Source organism: Phyllobates terribilis, unplaced genomic scaffold (assembly GCF_046119375.1).
Source record: "Phyllobates terribilis strain yellow unplaced genomic scaffold, ASM4611937v1 Scaffold_11__3_contigs__length_659146591, whole genome shotgun sequence".
NCBI lineage: Eukaryota > Metazoa > Chordata > Amphibia > Anura > Dendrobatidae > Phyllobates > Phyllobates terribilis.
Window position 1 is genome coordinate 478,864,688 of NW_027362771.1, and position 18,606 is coordinate 478,883,293.

Consider the following 18,606-nt stretch of genomic DNA (forward strand, 5'->3'; position numbering starts at 1 on the left):
AGGTACCAAAGAAATATGTTTTTAGGGCATGGCTGAAACTGTGGATACTGGGAATTAACCTAATTTTCTGGGATAATGCATTCCAGAGAACTGGTGCAGCACAAGAAAAGTCTTGGCGTTGGGAACCGAAGGTTTGGATCATGCGTGATCTTAGTCAGAGAACATTAGCAGAACGGAGAGCATGGGTAGGTTGGTAGATGGAGATGAGGGAAGAGATATAGGACAGTAGAGCACTTTGGAGATCTTTGTGGGTAAGAGAAATAAGGTTATACAGTATTCTACAGTGGACGGACAACCACTGCAATGTATGGCACAGGGTGGAGGCATTTATGTAACGGCTGGACAGAAATATGACCCTGGCTACTGAATTCCAGATAGATTGGAGAGGGGAGAGTTTAGTGAGAGGAAGTTTGTGCCTAGGAAACCGTCCACTCTGAGACTGCGTAATGGTTGGTAACCTTGGCTTTTACAAGCGCTTTGCAATTTTAACCATTTAAGAATTTGAGATAACTCCCTTAAGGTGTCAAGTTGCAAAATTATTGGTACCCACCTGCCCATCTGACTGTGCCTGTCCTGCCCTGCAAAACTCCAAAAGAGTTCCTGATGGTGCAGAAGTAGCTTCCTTCAATGCTTGCTCCTTCTCCTTGCGATATTACAAGTGATCCATCAAGAAGCACAGTGAAGTCTTCTGTGGTCAGTTGCTCACTGTCTTTCCACCAGGTGACATTATTGGACACCTCTGTGTCATCTAGGTCACAATGCAAGATGGCTTCTTGACCAGGCAGAAGAGTTGTATCGATGGGGCCAGGACGGCAGCTAAGGTCTAGCCAGGTGCTGTCTCCTACAATAAAGACCCAAGAGATAGCAATTACGATAATTGTTCAGATACACCATGCCACACTAATGAGAACACTTTAATATATGGGGTTAGCTTATTTGGCCTAACTTATCTAGCAGCAAGTTTACATTCTGGGTGACCATTACGAGGCACAACAATGTATATCCAACAAGTAAGACAAAAGTAACAAATTATGTGATATGATAAGATATAGGAAATGAGAATACACACTTATATATTTTCAGAGGTCCTAACAGATCACAAGCTGCAAATTTGTCTTTAAAAAATTGTAATGTGGACTCTGAAGAACTGGAGAATTGCTGTGATACAATTTTTCATAGTAATCTTAAAGTGTCCAACCCACTCAAGAAATGATACTATATTCACAGTGTATGTTCTAAATACCTAACTGATGGGGGACCTCTGTCTGCAAAACAGGGGTCTCATCATCAATTCCCTGCTCCCTCACTCCGCCATACAGTTCAGAGGAGAAATGACAACTCCTTCTGTAACTATCATACACATGAATGCTCGGCTCAGCTAAACTTGCATGTGTTCCAATATGGGAAATGGGAGTAAGTCACTGCCAGACAACTCTGGCGACAGCCCCCAACATCTGCTACTGGTGGGTAGTCAGACATTCAACACGCATTAGATGGATGGTTGGGCTAGGCTCAAATTACGTTAAAGTGGATCTGTCACCAAATTTCAATATACAAATTGTATACGTTATTAGACGGGATGATGCTGATGTACTTACTTTGATAATCAACCTGATAAATCTGGTGTACTTATTTTGATAATCAATGTCATAATGGCTGTATCATCCTCTCTGAAAGCTTAATCTAAATTGCTACACAACTAGCTCCTCAGTGTCCCTCCTCCCTGCAGAGATCTCACACTGTTTAGTACAAGATGTATCCGTCTGTCTACGCAGGCAGAGACTGAATATACTTGGACTGATGACCATTCTCACTCCTTAGCTGGACTCATAAAATGCTCATTTTAATATAAAGATTATACATCAATTCTGGCATGAATATTCAAAGAAAGTGCACCAGTCCCATATGGTTTAGGAGATCTATTTAGTAATGCATGCTGTTCGTTTTGTGTAATCGGATGACAGATCTTCGCTAATCAAATGAGTATGATCATATTTAAAACCCTGCTCTCCTCATTTTGTAGGCATTGGTAGTGATAGATCTAACATTATCTTTATGGGACTTTCAGAGTAGTTTTTTTCCCTAGAAAATGGACTAGTACTTTATGGTCTTTCAGGATTAAGTGAATAGAATATGGGCATTTCCTAACCCTTAATGTCCGTCAATCTAGGTGATTGTTTGAAATCCTTCCCTCTTGTATATAAAGACTTCAAGAGCCCTTCAACCTATTTTTGGAGAATCCATGGTTACTGTGGACAAAAAATATTCTTCCAACCCCTCACTTCTGTATTGAAAGTAGCCTTATTTCCAATAGTGAACGTCTTATACTTTAGTGACTATTTTTTCTGTTTTGTTTTACTTACACGATTGTAAAATCCCAGAAAACCACTGTTTAAAATTGTAGGGGGAATAAAAAAGTACACACACATCACTATTCCCCCTACAATTTTAAAAAGTGGTTTTCTGGGATTTTAGAATCAACATTAGAGAAGGGAATGATATAAAATAAAGGAATAAATAGTGACCTTCTGAATAGCGCACTGCTCTAGTGCCACCACACCCCATCCATAACTCAGCTGGCTGCAGACAATCACTGGCCGCAGAGGTCACATGCTATACAGGTGAGTTATGGATGGACTCCAAGTACTGCAGGACCAGTGGGGACCACCTAAAAACTCAATTTTCAGTACTATTATAAAGTCCTAACAAGAACATTACAACAAATGGTAAAGCTGTAATGTGTATGGATAACAAACCTAGAAAACAGAGAACAACCTCCTGATTTCGTTGGGGTTGTTTTGCCTTGGTGAATAATATGGATGGAAGATTTTCCAACTTTTTTTGTAATAAACTCTGAAGTAATTCTAACACTTTTGCATGAGGGACCTCACCCACCAACTACCCAGTCCCACCAGTCATCAGGTTGTCTGATTTTTTGCCTTGCATGTTTTTTTTGGAAAATAGAGCATGTCACTTCTTTCAATGTTTTTCAGAGTTTTTTCACCCATAGGAAGTAATGGGTGGTGAAAAAAATACAGAAAAAACGCATCAAAAACGCATCAAAATTTGTATCAGCGTTTTTGCTGGCAAAATAGAATGGGGTTCTTTTTTTTCACAAAACTTTGTGTACATGCATAAACGCTGAAAAAAACGATGAAAAAAAAGCATAAAAAAATCACTAAAATTACAAGTAAAATCCTGAACAAAATGCACTTGAAGATCAGGTTTTGCTGCAGAAAATTGACACAAAAAAAAAACATGATGTGTGAACATAGCCTTAAGTAGCTTTTCTGGTGTAAAAAGCGCCAGCCCTTTTGATGAATTTGATAGATGGAAGTGGCACAGTTGATACAAAATGGCATGAAAACGCCAAAAGTAGCAAGATTTTTGCGCAACTTGCCTTTGCTCAAAAATGTTCTTAATTTTCAAAGCTTTAACAACAGTTCTCTGATGTAAAAGCGTTGATGAATAGTATCCCCATAGGCCCCATAGTATTGTACTCGCCGAGAATAAAAGGATCAACAGCCAGAAATCGGACACGCTGGATCCTTTTCTCCCCTGACATAGTAACATAGTAACATAGTTTTTAAGGTTGAAGAAAGACTAAGTCCATCTAGTCCAACCCATAGCCTAACATGTTGATCCAGAGGAAGGCAAAAAAAAACATGTGACAAACACTAAGCTCCATATCGGGGAAAAAAATTCCTTCCCGACTCCATACGGCAATCAGACTAGTTCCCTGGATCAACGCCCTATCAAGAAATCTAGTATTTATAACCTGTAATATTATACTTTTCATGCCCTTCTTAAATTTTAATAGTGAATCACTCATTACAACATCATGCGGCAGAGAGTTCCATAGTCTCACTGCTCTTACAGTAAGGCTGAGTTCACACGATGCGTTTTTCATGCGTTTCCGCGGCGTTTTTGCAGTTGCGTAAACGCCGCGGAAACGCATGAAAAACGCATGGTAGAAGGGCAGCAATGTTCCCCAATGGAAATCCGCATGTGCTGTGCCCATGATGCGGATTTTTCCGCAGCGTAAACGCTGCGGTCAAAAATCCGCATCATGTCAATTAATTTTGCGGAAACGCTGCTCTTTTGCCGCTATTGACTTGCATTAGACCGCATGGATTACGCATCACTGTATATGTTGATGCGCTTTTCATGCGGTCTAATGTGCGGATGGTACCCGGGTGTGGATGAGAGGACTCTCATCCAGACCCAGGTACCATTAAAAAAAAAAGAATAAAATAAAAAATATATATATTCTCACCTTCTGACGGCCCGCGCTGCGTCCTGCCGGCTTCCCGGGCACTTCACGGTTGAATGAAGGACCTTCGCTGACGTCAGAGTCATGTGACGGGTCACGTGACGCTGACGTCGGAAGGTCCTAAAGTCTTCACTGCCGGCAGCCGGGACCGATGAAGCAGGACACCGGGGGCCATCGGAGGGTAAAGTATAGATTTATTTTTTATTTTTTGACATACACACTATATAAATCCATGCCGGTTGAATGGATTTATATAGTGTAAAGTTGACAAGCACTTTCCAAGTGATGCTAAAATCGCTTGGGAAGCGCTTGTCAACCCGCATGCGGAAATCAAAGTGAAGACCGCTTCATTTCCGCATGTCCCTGGCAGGAAACCGCATGTACAATCCGCATGCGTTTTTTCCTGCCAGAGAGATGCAGAAACGCTCAGGAAAAAATCCTGAGCATTTCTGCATCGTGTGCACATACCCTAAAGAATCCGCGTCTGTGATTATGATTAAACCTTCTTTCCTCCAGACGTAGAAGATGCCCCCTTGTCCCCGTCTCTGGCCTCAGAGTAAAAAGATCAGTAGAAAGGTCTTTGTACTGTCCCCTCATATACTTGTACATAGTAATAAGATCACCCCTAAGCCTTCTTTTTTCCACAGTAAATAACCCCAAGTGTAATAACCTGTCTTGGTATTGCAGACCCCCCAGTACTCTAATAACCTTGGTCGCTCTTCTTTGCACCCGCTCTAGTTCAGCTATGTCTTTCTTATACACCGGAGACCAGAACTGTACACAGTATTCTAAGTGTGGTCGCACTAGTGACTTGTATAGAGGTAAAATTATGTTCTCCTCATGAGCATCTATGCCTCTCTTAATGCATCCCATTATTTTATTTGCCTTTGCAGCAGCTGCCTGACACTGGCCACTAAACGTGAGCTTGTTGTCCACCAATACACCCAGGTCTTTTTCAGTTACAGTTTTGCCCAGTGTTTTACAATTAAGCATATAATTATACATTTTATTTCCTCTGCCCAAGTGCATTACCTTACATTTATCCTCATTAAAGCTCATTTGCCATTTATCAGCCCAAGCTTCTAGTTTACATAGATCCTCCTGTAATATAAAATTGTCCTCCTCTGTATTGATTACCCTGCAGAGTTTAGTGTCATCTGCAAATATTGAAATACTACTCTGTATGCCCCCTACAAGGTCATTAATAAATATGTTAAAAAGAAGGGGGCCCAATACTGACCCCTGTGGTACCCCACTGTTAACTGTGACCCAGACTGAGTGTGTTCCATTAATAACCACCCTTTGTTTCCCATCACTGAGCCAGTTCTTATCCCATTTACATATATTTTCCCCTATCCCCATTGTCCTCATTTCATGTATCAACCTTTTGAGTGGAACCGTATCAAAAGCTTTTGAAAAGTCCATATACACAACATCCATTGCATTTCCTTGGTCCAGTCCGGAACTTACCTCTTCATAAAAGCTGATCAGATTAGTTTGACAGGAACGGTCCCTCGTAAACCCATGTTGATATTGGGTCATGAGGTTATTCTTCTTCAGATACTCTAGTATAGCATCTCTTAGGAAACCCTCCAGGATTTTACCCACAGTAGAGGTTAAGCTTACTGACCTATAATTTCCAAGTTCGATTTTTGTCCCCTTTTTGAATATTGGCACCACATTTGCTATACGCCAGTCCTGTGGTACAGACCCTGTTATTATGGAATCTTTAAAGATTAAAAATAATGGTCTATCTATGACGTTACTTAATTCCTGAAGTACTCGCGGGTGTATCCCATCAGGGCCCGGGGATTTGTCAACTTTAGTGATTTTTAGACACCACCGTACTTCCTGCTGGGTTAAGCAAGTGACATTTAATGGAGAATTTTTGTCATCACTAATCATGTTTTCTGTCATGCGATTTTCTTGTGTAAATACTGTTGAAAAAAAATCGTTTAGCATATTGGATTTTTCCTCATCCACCATTTCACCCAGACTATTTTTAAGGGGGCAAACACTATCATTTTTTAGTTTTTTACTACTTATGTAGTTAAAGAATATTTTGGGATTATTTTTACTTTCTCTGGCGATGAGTCTCTCTGCCTCAATCTTTGCTGCCTTGATTTGATTTTTACAGAATTTATTTAATTTTATGTATTTATTTAATGCCTCATCACTACCTACTTGCTTTAATTCTCTAAATGCTTTCCTTCTGTCACTTATTGCGCCCCTTACAGCTCTATTTAGCCATAGTGGTTTCCTCCTATTTCTAGCATGTTTATTCCCACAGGGTATATATTGTGCACAGGTCCTATTCAGGATGCTAATAAATGTCTCCCATTTGCTTTGTGTAGTTTTATGTCTCAGGATATCGTCCTAGTTTATTGCACTAAGATCATCTCTCAACCGTTGGAAATTTGCCTTCCTGAAGTTTAGTGTCCTTGTAAACCCTATACTACACATCTTATTAAAGGATACATGAAAGCGTATTATTTTGTGATCACTATTACCCAAGTGACCCCCAACTCGTATATTTGATATGCGGTCTGGCCTGTTGGTTAATATTAGGTCTAGAAGTGCCCCCCTTCTTGTTGGGTCCTGAACTAGTTGTGAAAGGTAATTGTCTTTCATAGTTGTCAAAAACCTATTACCTTTGCTGGAACTACAGATTTCTGTTCACCAATGTATTTCAGGGTAGTTGAAGTCCCCCATAATAATGACTTCAGCTTGAGTCGCTGCTTCATCTATTTGCTTTACGAGGATATTCTCCACTGCTTCCATTATTTTTGGAGACTTATAAACCCCTATCAGTAATTTATTACTTTTTCCCCCTCCCCTTATCTCCACCCACAGGGACTCTACATTTTCATTAGATTCACATACCGTACAGACCAAAAGTTTGGACACACCTTCTCATTTAAAGATTTTTCTGTATTGTCATGACTATGAAAATTGTACATTCACACTGAAGGCATCAAAACTATGAATTAACACACGTGGAATTATATACTTAACAAAAAAGTGTGAAACAACTGAAAATATGTCTAGGTTCTTCAAAGTAGCCACCTTTTGCTTTGATGACTGCTTTGCACACTCTTGGCATTCTCTTGATGAGCTTCAAGAGGTAGTCACCAGAAATGGTCTTCACTTCACAGGTGTGCCCTGTCAGGTTTAATAAGTGGGATTTCTTGCCTTATAAATGGGGTTGGGACCATAAGTTGTGTTGTGCAGAAGTCTGGTGGATACACAGCTGATAGTCCTACTGAATAGACTGTTAGAATTTGTATTATGGCAACAAAAAAGCATATAAGTAAAGAAAAACGAGTGGCCATCATTACTTTAAGAAATGAAGGTCAGTCAGTGCGAAAAATTGGGAAAACTTTGAAAGTGTCCCCAAGTGCAGTTGCAAAAACCATCAAGTGCTACAAAGAAACTGGCTCACATGAGGACCGCCCCAGGAAAGGAAGACCAAGAGTCACCTCTGCTTCTGAGGATAAGTTTATCCGAGTCACCAGCCTCAGAAATCGTAGGTTAACAGCAGCTCAGATTAGAGACCAGGTCAATGCTATACAGAGTTCTAGCAGCAGACACATCTCTTCAACAACTGTTAAGAGGAGACTTTGTGCAGTAGGCCTTCATGGTAAAATAGCTGCTAGGAAACCACTGCTAAGTACAGGCAACAAGCAGAAGAGACTTGTTTGGGCTAAAGAACACAAGGAATGGACATTAGACCAGTGGAAATCTGTGCTTTGGTCTGATGAGTCCAAATTTGAGATCTTTGGTTCCAACCACCGTGTAGCATGAAGGAGGAGGTGTGATGGTGTGGGGGTGCTTTGCTGGTGACACTGTTGGGGATTTATTCAAAATTGAAGGCATACTGAACCAGCATGGCTACCACAGCATCTTGCAGCAGCATGCTATTCCATCCGATTTGCGTTTAGTTGGACCATCATTTATTTTTCAACAGGACAATGACCCAAACACACCTCCAGGCTGTGTAAGGGCTATTTGACCAAGAAGGAGAGTGATGGGGTGCTACTCCAGATGACCTGGCCTCCACAGTCACCAGACCTGAACCCAATCGAGATGGTTTGGGGTGAGCTGGACCGCAGAGTTAACGCAAAAGGGCCAACAAGTACTAAGCATCTCTGGGAACTCCTTCAAGATTGTTGGAAGACCATTTCCGGTGACTACCTCTTGAAGCTCATCAAGAGAATGCCAAGAGTGTGCAAAGCAGTCATCAAAGCAAAAGGTGGCTACTTTGAAGAACCTTGAATATAAGACATATTTTCTGTTGTTTCACACTTTTTTGTTAAGTATATAATTCCACATGTGTTAATTCATAGTTTTGATGCCTTCAGTGTGAATGTACAATTTTCATAGTCATGAAAATACAGAAAAATCTTTAAATGAGGTGTGTCCAAACTTTTGGTCTGTACTGTATATTCTCACGCAAGATTGGTTTTAAGGATGATTTTACATGTAAATACACACCCCCCCTCGCTTGTTTGTACGGTCATTTCTGAACAGACTGTAGCCCTGTAAATTAACTGCCCAGTCATGGCTCTCGTCCAGCCATGTCTCAGATATCCTCACCATGTCATAATTATTTTCTAACAAAATGAATTATAATTCCTCCATTTTGTTGGTGAAGCTTCTGACATTAGTGTACATGCATTTTATGTATCTCTCTGTACCTCTATTCCTTCTTACTATATTGACTGTTCTAACCCCACCCACAATTTCTTTATTTGTGCTCAGGTCACTATCTGCACTATCTTCCCCACGTATAAAATGAATACCCTCCCCCGCAATCCCTAGTTTAAACACTCCTCCATCCTTCTAGCTATTTTCTCCCCCAGCACAGCTGCACCCTCCCCATTGAGGTGCAGCCTGTCCCTAGTGTAAAACCTGTAGCCAACTGAGAAGTCGGCCCAGTTCTCCAGGAACCCAAACCCCTCCTTCCTACACCAATTTCTGAGCCACTTATTTATCTCCCTAATCTCCCGTTGCCTCTCTGGTGTGGCAAGTGGTACAGGCAGTATTTCAGAGAATACCACCTTGGAGGTCCTTGCTTTAAACTTGCAGCCTAATTCCATGAAATCATCTTTAAGGACCTTCCACCTACCTCTAACTTTGTCATTTGTGCCAATGTGCACCATGACCGCTGGGTCCTCACCAGCCCCTCCCAGTAATCTGTCAACCCGATTAGTGATGTGCCGGACTCGAGCGCCAGGTAGGCAGCACACTGTTCGACGATCCCTGTCTTTGTGACAGATTGCCCTATCTGTTCCCCTAATAATTGAGTCCCCCACTACCAGCACCTGCCTGGCCTGCCCTGCTCTCCTATTTCCCCTCTTACTGGAGCTGACACTCCTCCGACTTTCAGAGGACATGCCTTGCTGCAGCAGTGCTACCCCTGTACCGACACCCCCCTCATCTGCCAACTTTGCAAACTTATTGGGGTGTGCCAATCAGGACTAGTCTCCCTGGCACTCTTCCCTCTACCCCCCCCCTTCTGTCACCCAGCTAGATGCCTCACTGTCCTGCAGCTCCCTACTACCACCCTCCCCCACATCTACCCCAGTGAGCAGCTGCTCAGTGAGCAGCAGACTCCTTTCTATATTGTCAATGGATCTCAGTGTTGCCAGCTGCTCATTTAGATCCAGTACCTGGGCTTCCAAACACTCACATCTCGCACAGCAGTATGAACCCACGACCGGCTGTTCCAAGGATTGCATACATGTGGCAAGATGTAAACTGGATAACATTGTCAATAATGGAGCACATTTCCTAATGGAGACTGCACTTGACAGAAATGTTAAGTAAAAAGAAATGTAAAAAATTAATAAAATACAGACAGCAATTCAGTCCAAATTCCTCCCTTCCAAACTCCCTGAATCCAAGTCACTGAAAACCAAGTCACACACTTGCTTCCGTTTGCACTTACGCTCCGGTCACACTCAGCTCGTTCACACTCGCTAAGGAAGAAGATTTAAAGAGTTTTTTGTTTTTGTTTCCCTTTAGCAGCAATGCACCCTACAGCGCAATACACTTCAAAAGGGACATTATGTGTTCGGGGAGAGTACGAAGCCCCCATACACATTAGACTATCGGCTGAGCTCGTCGATATCGGCAGGTTTGGCTAATAGGTTATTAGACTAGTAGGTTACTGTTTATGGAGGATTTAGGTAGCAAAAGAGTGCGCCATTGTCAAACAAAAGTTGTGATAAATTTTTAGAATTTCACAGGAAGGACAATGAAGAGAAGACTAAATTTAATTTTGTTTGTCAGATTAAGGCCACGGCCCCACTATCAGTATTTGGTCAGTATTTGGTCAGTATTTTTTCTCAGGAGTGGGAGCCAAAACCAGGAGTGGAACAATCAGAGAAAAGGTATAATAGAAACAAGTCACCAATTCTGCATTTATCACCCACTCCTGGTTTTGGCTCCCACTCCTGAGAAAAAATACTGACCGAATACTGATAGTGGGGCCGTGGCCAAAAAGTCGTATAGGCGGAGGCCCAGGAGACAGCACCTTGAGGACTTACATTTGAAAAAGTTGATTTATTTCCCATTTGTTCTCAGCCCTGCTATACTTTTCAGAGGCCCTCAGAACACAGGTCTATTGATCAAATGAGCTTTGGATCATCAGTAATGACAGGATGCTGAACAGAATAAAAATAGTTTCAGTTGCATTTATAGTCTATGTCCTATAAGTACATACGAAACTCCATCATCATCATCATCATCATCATCATTATCGTAGCTGCCGGATCCAATATTACTGAATTTACCTAGTAATAGCCCAGTGTCAACAACCAACACATGGCAAATGTGTGTGTAACCTCTGTAAGTCCATCCTATAGAATTCCGATATGGGAACATTTCTGATTTTGTTTTTTGTTCATTTATTTTTACTGTTTTAATTTGCTATAATTATTCCATCAGAGCTGGAGAGGGGTCAACTTAACGTTAGTGTTTATCATCTGATTACAATTCCATTAGTTAAAGGGCTTGTCCCACAATGAAAAAACCCTTTACAAATTCTCTATTAGGTCCTACTGACAACATGGAGGGATTCTCGGCAGAAAACCTCCAATCTATGTGAAATAGCCAAAACCAGATCTGTCAAAGTGACATCAATTTATTTAAAGCTACTGCAATGAAATTAAAGTTTTTTTCTAACCCCATCTGAGAGTAGCATAATATAGGGGGAGAGACCCTGATTCCCGTGATCTCTCACTTACTGAGCTGTCTGTTGTCAGGTTCTCTGTCTCTATGTCATGCTGCTCTCAGATTAGATGGAAAAACCTGGTGACAGATTTAATGGCCAAATATGACTCCTCAGAGTGATAATCTGATGGCTAGTCTGTTTTTTTTTTAGTTTGCTTTTCCTTTTGATGAATTTAAATACAGGTTTACAAATAAAGTAAAAAAAAGACAAGAATCACGTTGGATAGCCAGGCAAGAGCAAACAATCAGGTAATAGGTGGCACAAGATATAGACTGATAAGGCAACTGACCCAGGTGTCATATAAGCCAGGATCGAGGAAATTAGATTAAAAAAAAACAAAAACTAAAATAATCACTACATGAGTCAATCACATATGATGCCAGTATTTAAAGGGAACCTGTCATGTGTAAAAATGCTATTTACCAGCAGATATAGGGTTAATTTGCAGGTAAGTAGCATTAAAATTAAAATGCTGTACAGCCGCCTTACTGAAAGCACGGCTACTGGGAGAAAATTATCTCCTCCCTGTAGCCGCTCGCTTTCAGTCAAAGGGGCATACATGGAGCGTATACAGCCATCGCTCACTAAACAGTGAGCAGCGACTGTAGTCACTCCCCAGAAGATTGATTGACAGCTCGCTCTGCAGAGCATCTGTGGAGAGCGATATGTCAATCCAATCTGCTGGGGTTACAATGTAGCGATTACTACCCCACACCACTATTACAGAAAATGAGTGGTTCCTGGGAAGAAATAACTTAATTTCCTCCAGGTAGCCATGCTTTCATTAAAAGGGTTGTCCATTACTTGGACAACCCCTTCTCAATCACTATTCTTCCCCCAATTAAAATAATAACACTTATACTCCTTTTCGGTGAGGGCGCCATTTCAGCACTGGTTCTCCCAGGACTTGTGTGACATAACAATATCCCTGCGACCGATCAGCACTGGCTTCATTCAAACAAAAGGAGAAAGTTAGAGAGCAGCCGTAGCTCAGAATTCCTCCGGGTGTCAATTACGTCAGAAGGTGGGGAGAGTGAAGTAGCCGCTGATTGGCCGCAGGGATTGCTATGTTAGGCGAGCCCCGGGAGAGCTAGTGCAAATAATGCTGGAATGGCGCCAGTGCTGGAGGCAAGTATAGCTGTTATTATTTTACTTGGTGGATATATGATTGAGAAGGGGTTATCTGCGTGGTGGACAATCCCTTTAAAATGGTCATAGTGTTTTTGTACATTACAGGTTCCCTTTAAAAGAATGAGCAGAAGAAGAACTGGAAAGGTAGTGACTAAATGCTGGAAGACACACTATAATGTACAATTGTGTAATTGTAAAACTCACTGCCAATAACTATTGATTACACCTTCAATACAATACTCCAAATGCAGTTGTTGTATTTTTCAATGGGACACAATTAGGCAAGTTTACTAACAATGTGTTACATACAGACATTGCATACATAGATGAGACAATCAGAAAATGCCAGAACTAGAACTATTGCTGGAATTAAAATGGTCACTATTGTCTCAAAAACTTTAAATAAATTAATAGTGCAAGCGAATTTACGAAACTTTGTAAAATATATTATCAGATAATTCTTCTTCCCTCTCCACATATGAGCCATTTCTTGCCTCCACCCAAATCGTCTGCCTCCTGAACTTACCATGAAATCTGGAAAAAGAAAAATCAGCTCAAATACTTCTTGGTCAATGCAAGACGGACTGCTAGTACAGTGAGGAGTCAGGTTACACAGCCTATGATACTTTATAGAGAAGAAAAGGTGAAGGCGGAGAGAGGGGCAGCGGGAGAAAACAAGCACAGTGAACAATTCAGGCATATCTCGCTAAAGTAAGTGACTTAGAATATTCAAGAACTGGATTCACAGCTACACAGTTTAGTACTGCTATGTAATCTCCTCCATGCTGCTACTGCTTCTGAAGATGTCTTAAAGAGAGAGAGAAGTTGGGTCCCTCCATATACTAGCTCAGCGAAATCTGAAAATTAGCCTGCAAAGGGGAAAAATAATGAAAATACAGGCTAAAAAATTAGATATTGGTTAGGAATAGTATTATTCCATATGAAAACACGACAGTTTATTCTGAACAGTTAGTTGAAATGACAGGTATGCTTTAAGCTGAACTAAAACTAGGCTGAGTGAAGAGGTAATTCTAAAATAAAGAAAGAAGTATTGCCGCTGTGGTGGTCTCCACCTGGACTAGATTGGCTGCAGGGTCAGTTGTCATATAGATCACCTGTCATGATATCCTGTTCCAGCCGACCCGTCCAGAGTTCAAGTGGCAGAGGTTTTGAGTAATTATTAATTATTTTTCCCTTTAGCCAATTTAGAAAAAGGTGAGTAATTCTAGTACTCGGGTCTTGGGTTTAAAGGGGTTGTCCAGTCTTAGGCTACAATTCTGCAGTCACTATGTGATTGCAGACTTCTGAATCCTCACAGTACATGCACTTCTCCAGCGACGGGGGAATGACCGAAAGTATGCGGCTTGCATTCATGCAATGCCATGCCAACTAGACGTGAGCGACCTCTTTCAATGCAAGTGTATTGAGTAAGGCCAGACACGTCTAGTCAGAATGTGGCCGAAAGTATGGTAATCGCTAGCACCGAATAATCCTCACAATGCACGCTATGAGGATTCACAAGTCTGCAGTCATATAGACTTGTACCCCAAGGCCAGACAACCCCTTTAAATACAGCCAGAAATAACTTAACATATGTTCTCCAGTGGTTGCATGAGTTTCTTCATGGTACTCTGATTTCAGGCCAGTCACGAGAGCCAATATATAGAAGTCAGTTTGGCGTTTGTTTACTGGCTGGTTTACAAAGGCCGATGAGCAATGATGGGGACAGACCGATCATCCCCATATACAGAACATGTTATTGGCACCTGTTCACATTGGGTGATGTGCTGAGGATATCAATGATTTTTATGCATGCATAAAAATGCAATCACCCAAAAAATGAGTGTATTGCTGGCTAGTCGGGCGATTGCCTGCCTAAATAACTGGAAACAAGTCAACTGCTGTCTCCGATTATTGGCTGGTGTAAAAGGGTCTTTACTGAAAGGTTAACTGTCCACCTAATAAGTATGTAAAGTATGTATAGGTGTCAGATAGATTGTGACCCCACTGGTGACAGGGACTGAAGTGTGTAATGACAGCGCTGAGTAATATGTGACTAATGTATATACAGTGCATATATATATATATATATATATATATATATATATATATACACATATGTTTATGCACATATACAGTACAGACCAAAAGTTTGGACACACCTTCTCATTTAAAGATTTTTCTGTATTTTCATGACTATAAAAATTGTACATTCACACTGAAGGCATCAAAACTATAAATTAACACATGTGGAATTATATAGTTAACAAAAAAGTGTGAAACAACTGAAAATATATCTTATATTCTAGGTTCTTCAAAGTAGCCACCTTTAGCTTTGATGACGGCTTTGCACACTCTTGGCATTCTCTTGATGAGCTTCAAGAGGTAGTCACCGGAAATGGTTTTCACTTCACAGGTGTGCCCTGTCAGGTTTAATAAGTGGGATTTCTTGCCTTATAAATGGGGTTGGGACCATCAGTTGTGTTGTGCAGAAGTCAGGTGGATACACAGCTGATAGTCCTACTGAATAGACTGTTAGAATTTGTATTATGGCAAGAAAAATGCAGCTAAGTAAAGAAAAACGAGTGGCCATCATTACTTTAAGAAATGAAGATCAGTCAGTGCGAAAAATTGGGAAAACTTTGAAAGTGTCCCCAAGTGTAGTTGCAAAAACCATCAAGCGCTACAAAGAAACTGGCTCACATGAGGACCGCCCCAGGAAAGGAAGACCAAGAGTCACCTCTGCCTCTGAGGATAAGTTTATCTGAGTCACCAGCCTCAGAAATCGCAGGTTAACAGCAGCTCAGATTAGAGACCAGGTCAATGCCACACAGAGTTCTAGCGGCAGACACATCTCTACAACAACTATTAAGAGAAGACTTTGCGCAGCAGGCCTTCATGGTAAAATAGCTGCTAGGAAACCACTGCTAAGGACAGGCAACAAGCAGAAGAGACTTGTTTGGGCTAAAGAACACAAGGAATGGACATTAGACCAGTGGAAATCTGTGCTTTGGTCTGATGAGTCCAAATTTGAGATCTTTGGTTCCAACCACCGTGTCTTTGTGCGATGCAGAAAAGGTGAACAGATGGACTCTACATGCCTGGTTCCCACCATGAAGCATGGAGGAGGAGGTGTGGTGATGTGGGGGTGCTTTGCTGGTGACACTGTTGGGGATTTATTCAAAATTGAAGGTATACTGAACCAGCATGGCTACCACAGCATCTTGCAGCGGCATGCTATTCAATCCGGTTTGCGTTTAGTTGGACCATAATTTATTTTTTAACAGGACAATGACCCCAAACACACTTCCAGGCTGTGTAAGGGCTATTTGACCAAGAAGGAGAGTGATGGGGTGCTATGCCAGATGACCTGGTCTCCACAGTCACCAGACCTGAACCCAATCGAGATGGTTTGGGGTGAGCTGGACCGCAGAGTGAAGGCAAAAGGGCCAACAAGTGCTAAGCATCTCTGGGAACTCCTTCAAGATTGTTGGAAGACCATTTCCGGTGACTACCTCTTGAAGCTCATCAAGAGAATGCCAAGAGTGAGCAAAGCAGTCATCAAAGCAAAAGGTGGCTACTTTGAAGAACCTAGAATATAAGACATATTTTCAGTTGTTTCACACTTTTTTGTTAAGTATATAATTCCACATGTGTTAATTCATAGTTTTGATGCCTTCAGTGTGAATGTACAATTTTCATAGTCATGAAAATACAGAAAAATCTTTAAATGAGAAGGTGTGTCCAAACTTTTGGTCTGTACTGTATATATACATATATATAATACCCTATTTCAAATTGAAAAATCTCTTTGTGTATGTCTAGCTCTAGTCTTCACGCAGTCAATAATCCATCAACCACACTGCCAAATTATGTGATTAAACTGCATACCTGCAACTGCGCCTTTGTCAGTAAGTAGGTCGATACCGAATCTGTACAGTATCTGATTTTCTACAAGATGAGCAGCAACAATCTCAGGATTTTCTGTAACACTATAGACATCTTTTTAGCAGCGGATAAGAAAAAATAATAACAATAGTAATTATAATAAGAGCAGAATGAAATATTAATGCTTGTTCCAGACACTTTACCTTATTCATATACAGTTCTCCTATTTTTAAACCCCCTCATGCAGTTGCTAGGAGACAGTGATGTCCGGCACTCCGCGCCTCGCTTTTTCCCATCCGCACCGGAGAGATTCACTGCCTATCGGCTTTCTGATCCTGAGTCATAATTAAGCATCAAGATTTATTCACCTTACTAAGTTACTTAGAGAAAAGCGGACCTCTGAATAATTTTATTTGGTCACTGCAAAAGTGTGGGATACACTCATTTCATTAAGTTTTGGTTTGTTATGTAGGAATTACCCTGTTATAAAGAAATATATATCTATGGCTTACAGGCGCCTGCGCAGGTAGTATTTAGATCTTCTGAAAACTGTATGCTCTATATATACACATAGATATACAAATATATACACACATATACTGTATATATCTATATATAGATATATACAGTACAGACCAAAAGTTTGGACACACCTTCTCATTTAAAGATTTTTCTGTATTTTCATGACTTTGAAAATTGTACATTCACACTGAAGGCATCAAAACTATGAATTAACACATGTGGAATTATATACTTAACAAAAAAGTGTGAAACAACTGAAAATATGTCTTATATTCTAGGTTCTTCAAAGTAGCCACCTTTTGCTTTGATGACTGCTTTGCACACTCTTGGCATTCTCTTGATGAGCTTCAAGAGGTAGTCACCGGAAATGGTTTTCACTTCACAGGTGTGCCCTGTCAGGTTTAATAAGTGGGATTTCTTGCCTTATAAATGGGGTTGGGACCATCAGTTGTGTTGTGCAGAAGTCAGGTGGATGCACAGCTGATAGTCCTACTGAATAGGCTGTTAGAATTTGTATTATGGCAAGAAAAAAGCAGCTAAGTAAAGAAAAACGAGTGGCCATCATTACTTTAAGAAATGAAGGTCAGTCAGTTCGAAAAATTGGGAAAACTTTGAACGTGTCCCCAAGTGCAGTTGCAAAAACCATCAAGTTTTACAAAGAAACTGGCTCACATGAGGACCGCCCCAGGAAAGGAAGACCAAGAGTCACCTCTGCTTCTGAGGATAAGTTTATTTGAGTCACCAGTCTCAGAAATCGCAGGTTAACAGCAGCTCAGATTAGAGACCAGGTCAATGCCACACAAAGTTCTAGCAGCAGACACATCTCTTCAACAACTGTTAAGAGGAGACTTTGTGCAGCAGACCTTCATGGTAAAATAGCTGCTAGGAAACCACTGCTAAGGACAGGCAACAAGCAGAAGAGACTTGTTTGGGCTAAAGAACACAAGGAATGGACATTAGACCAGTGGAAATCTGTGCTTTGGTCTGATGAGTCCAAATTTGAGATCTTTGGTTCCAACCACCGTGTCTTTGTGCGACGCAGAAAAGGTGAACGGATGGACTCTGCATGCCTGGTTCCCACCATGAAGCATGGAGGAGGAGGTGTGATGGTGTGGGGGTGCTTTGCTGGTGACACTGTTGGGGATTTATTCAAAATTGAAGGTATACTGAACCAGCATGGCTACCACAGCATCTTGCAGCGGCATGCTATTCAATCAGGTTTGCGTTTAGTTGGACTACCATTTATTTTTCAACAGGACAATGACCCCAAACACACCTCCAGGCTGTGTAAGGGCTATTTGACCAAGAAGGAGAGTGATGGGGTGCTATGCCAGATGACCTGGTCTCCACAGTCACCAGACCTGAACCCAATCGAGATGGTTTGGGGTGAGCTGGACCGCAGAGTGAAGCCAAAAGGGCCAACAAGTGCTAAGCATCTCTGGGAACTCCTTCAAGATTGTTGGAAGACCATTTCCGGTGACTACCTCTTGAAGCTCATCAAGAGAATGCCAAGAGTGTGCAAAGCAGTCATCAAAGCAAAAGGTGGCTAGTTTGA

At 41.3% G+C, this 18,606-nt stretch overlaps 1 protein-coding gene across 1 annotated transcript in view; it reads right to left on the reverse strand.

Annotated features, from left to right (window-relative positions):
- LOC141166589 (immunoglobulin superfamily DCC subclass member 4-like) overlaps positions 1-18,606 on the reverse strand; it is a 117,140-nt gene that overhangs the window by 57,203 nt on the left and 41,331 nt on the right. The window contains exon 2 of the mRNA XM_073653420.1: positions 551-841. Within this exon, the coding sequence (XP_073509521.1) occupies positions 551-841 (291 nt within the window). The remainder of the gene's footprint in view (positions 1-550; positions 842-18,606) is intronic.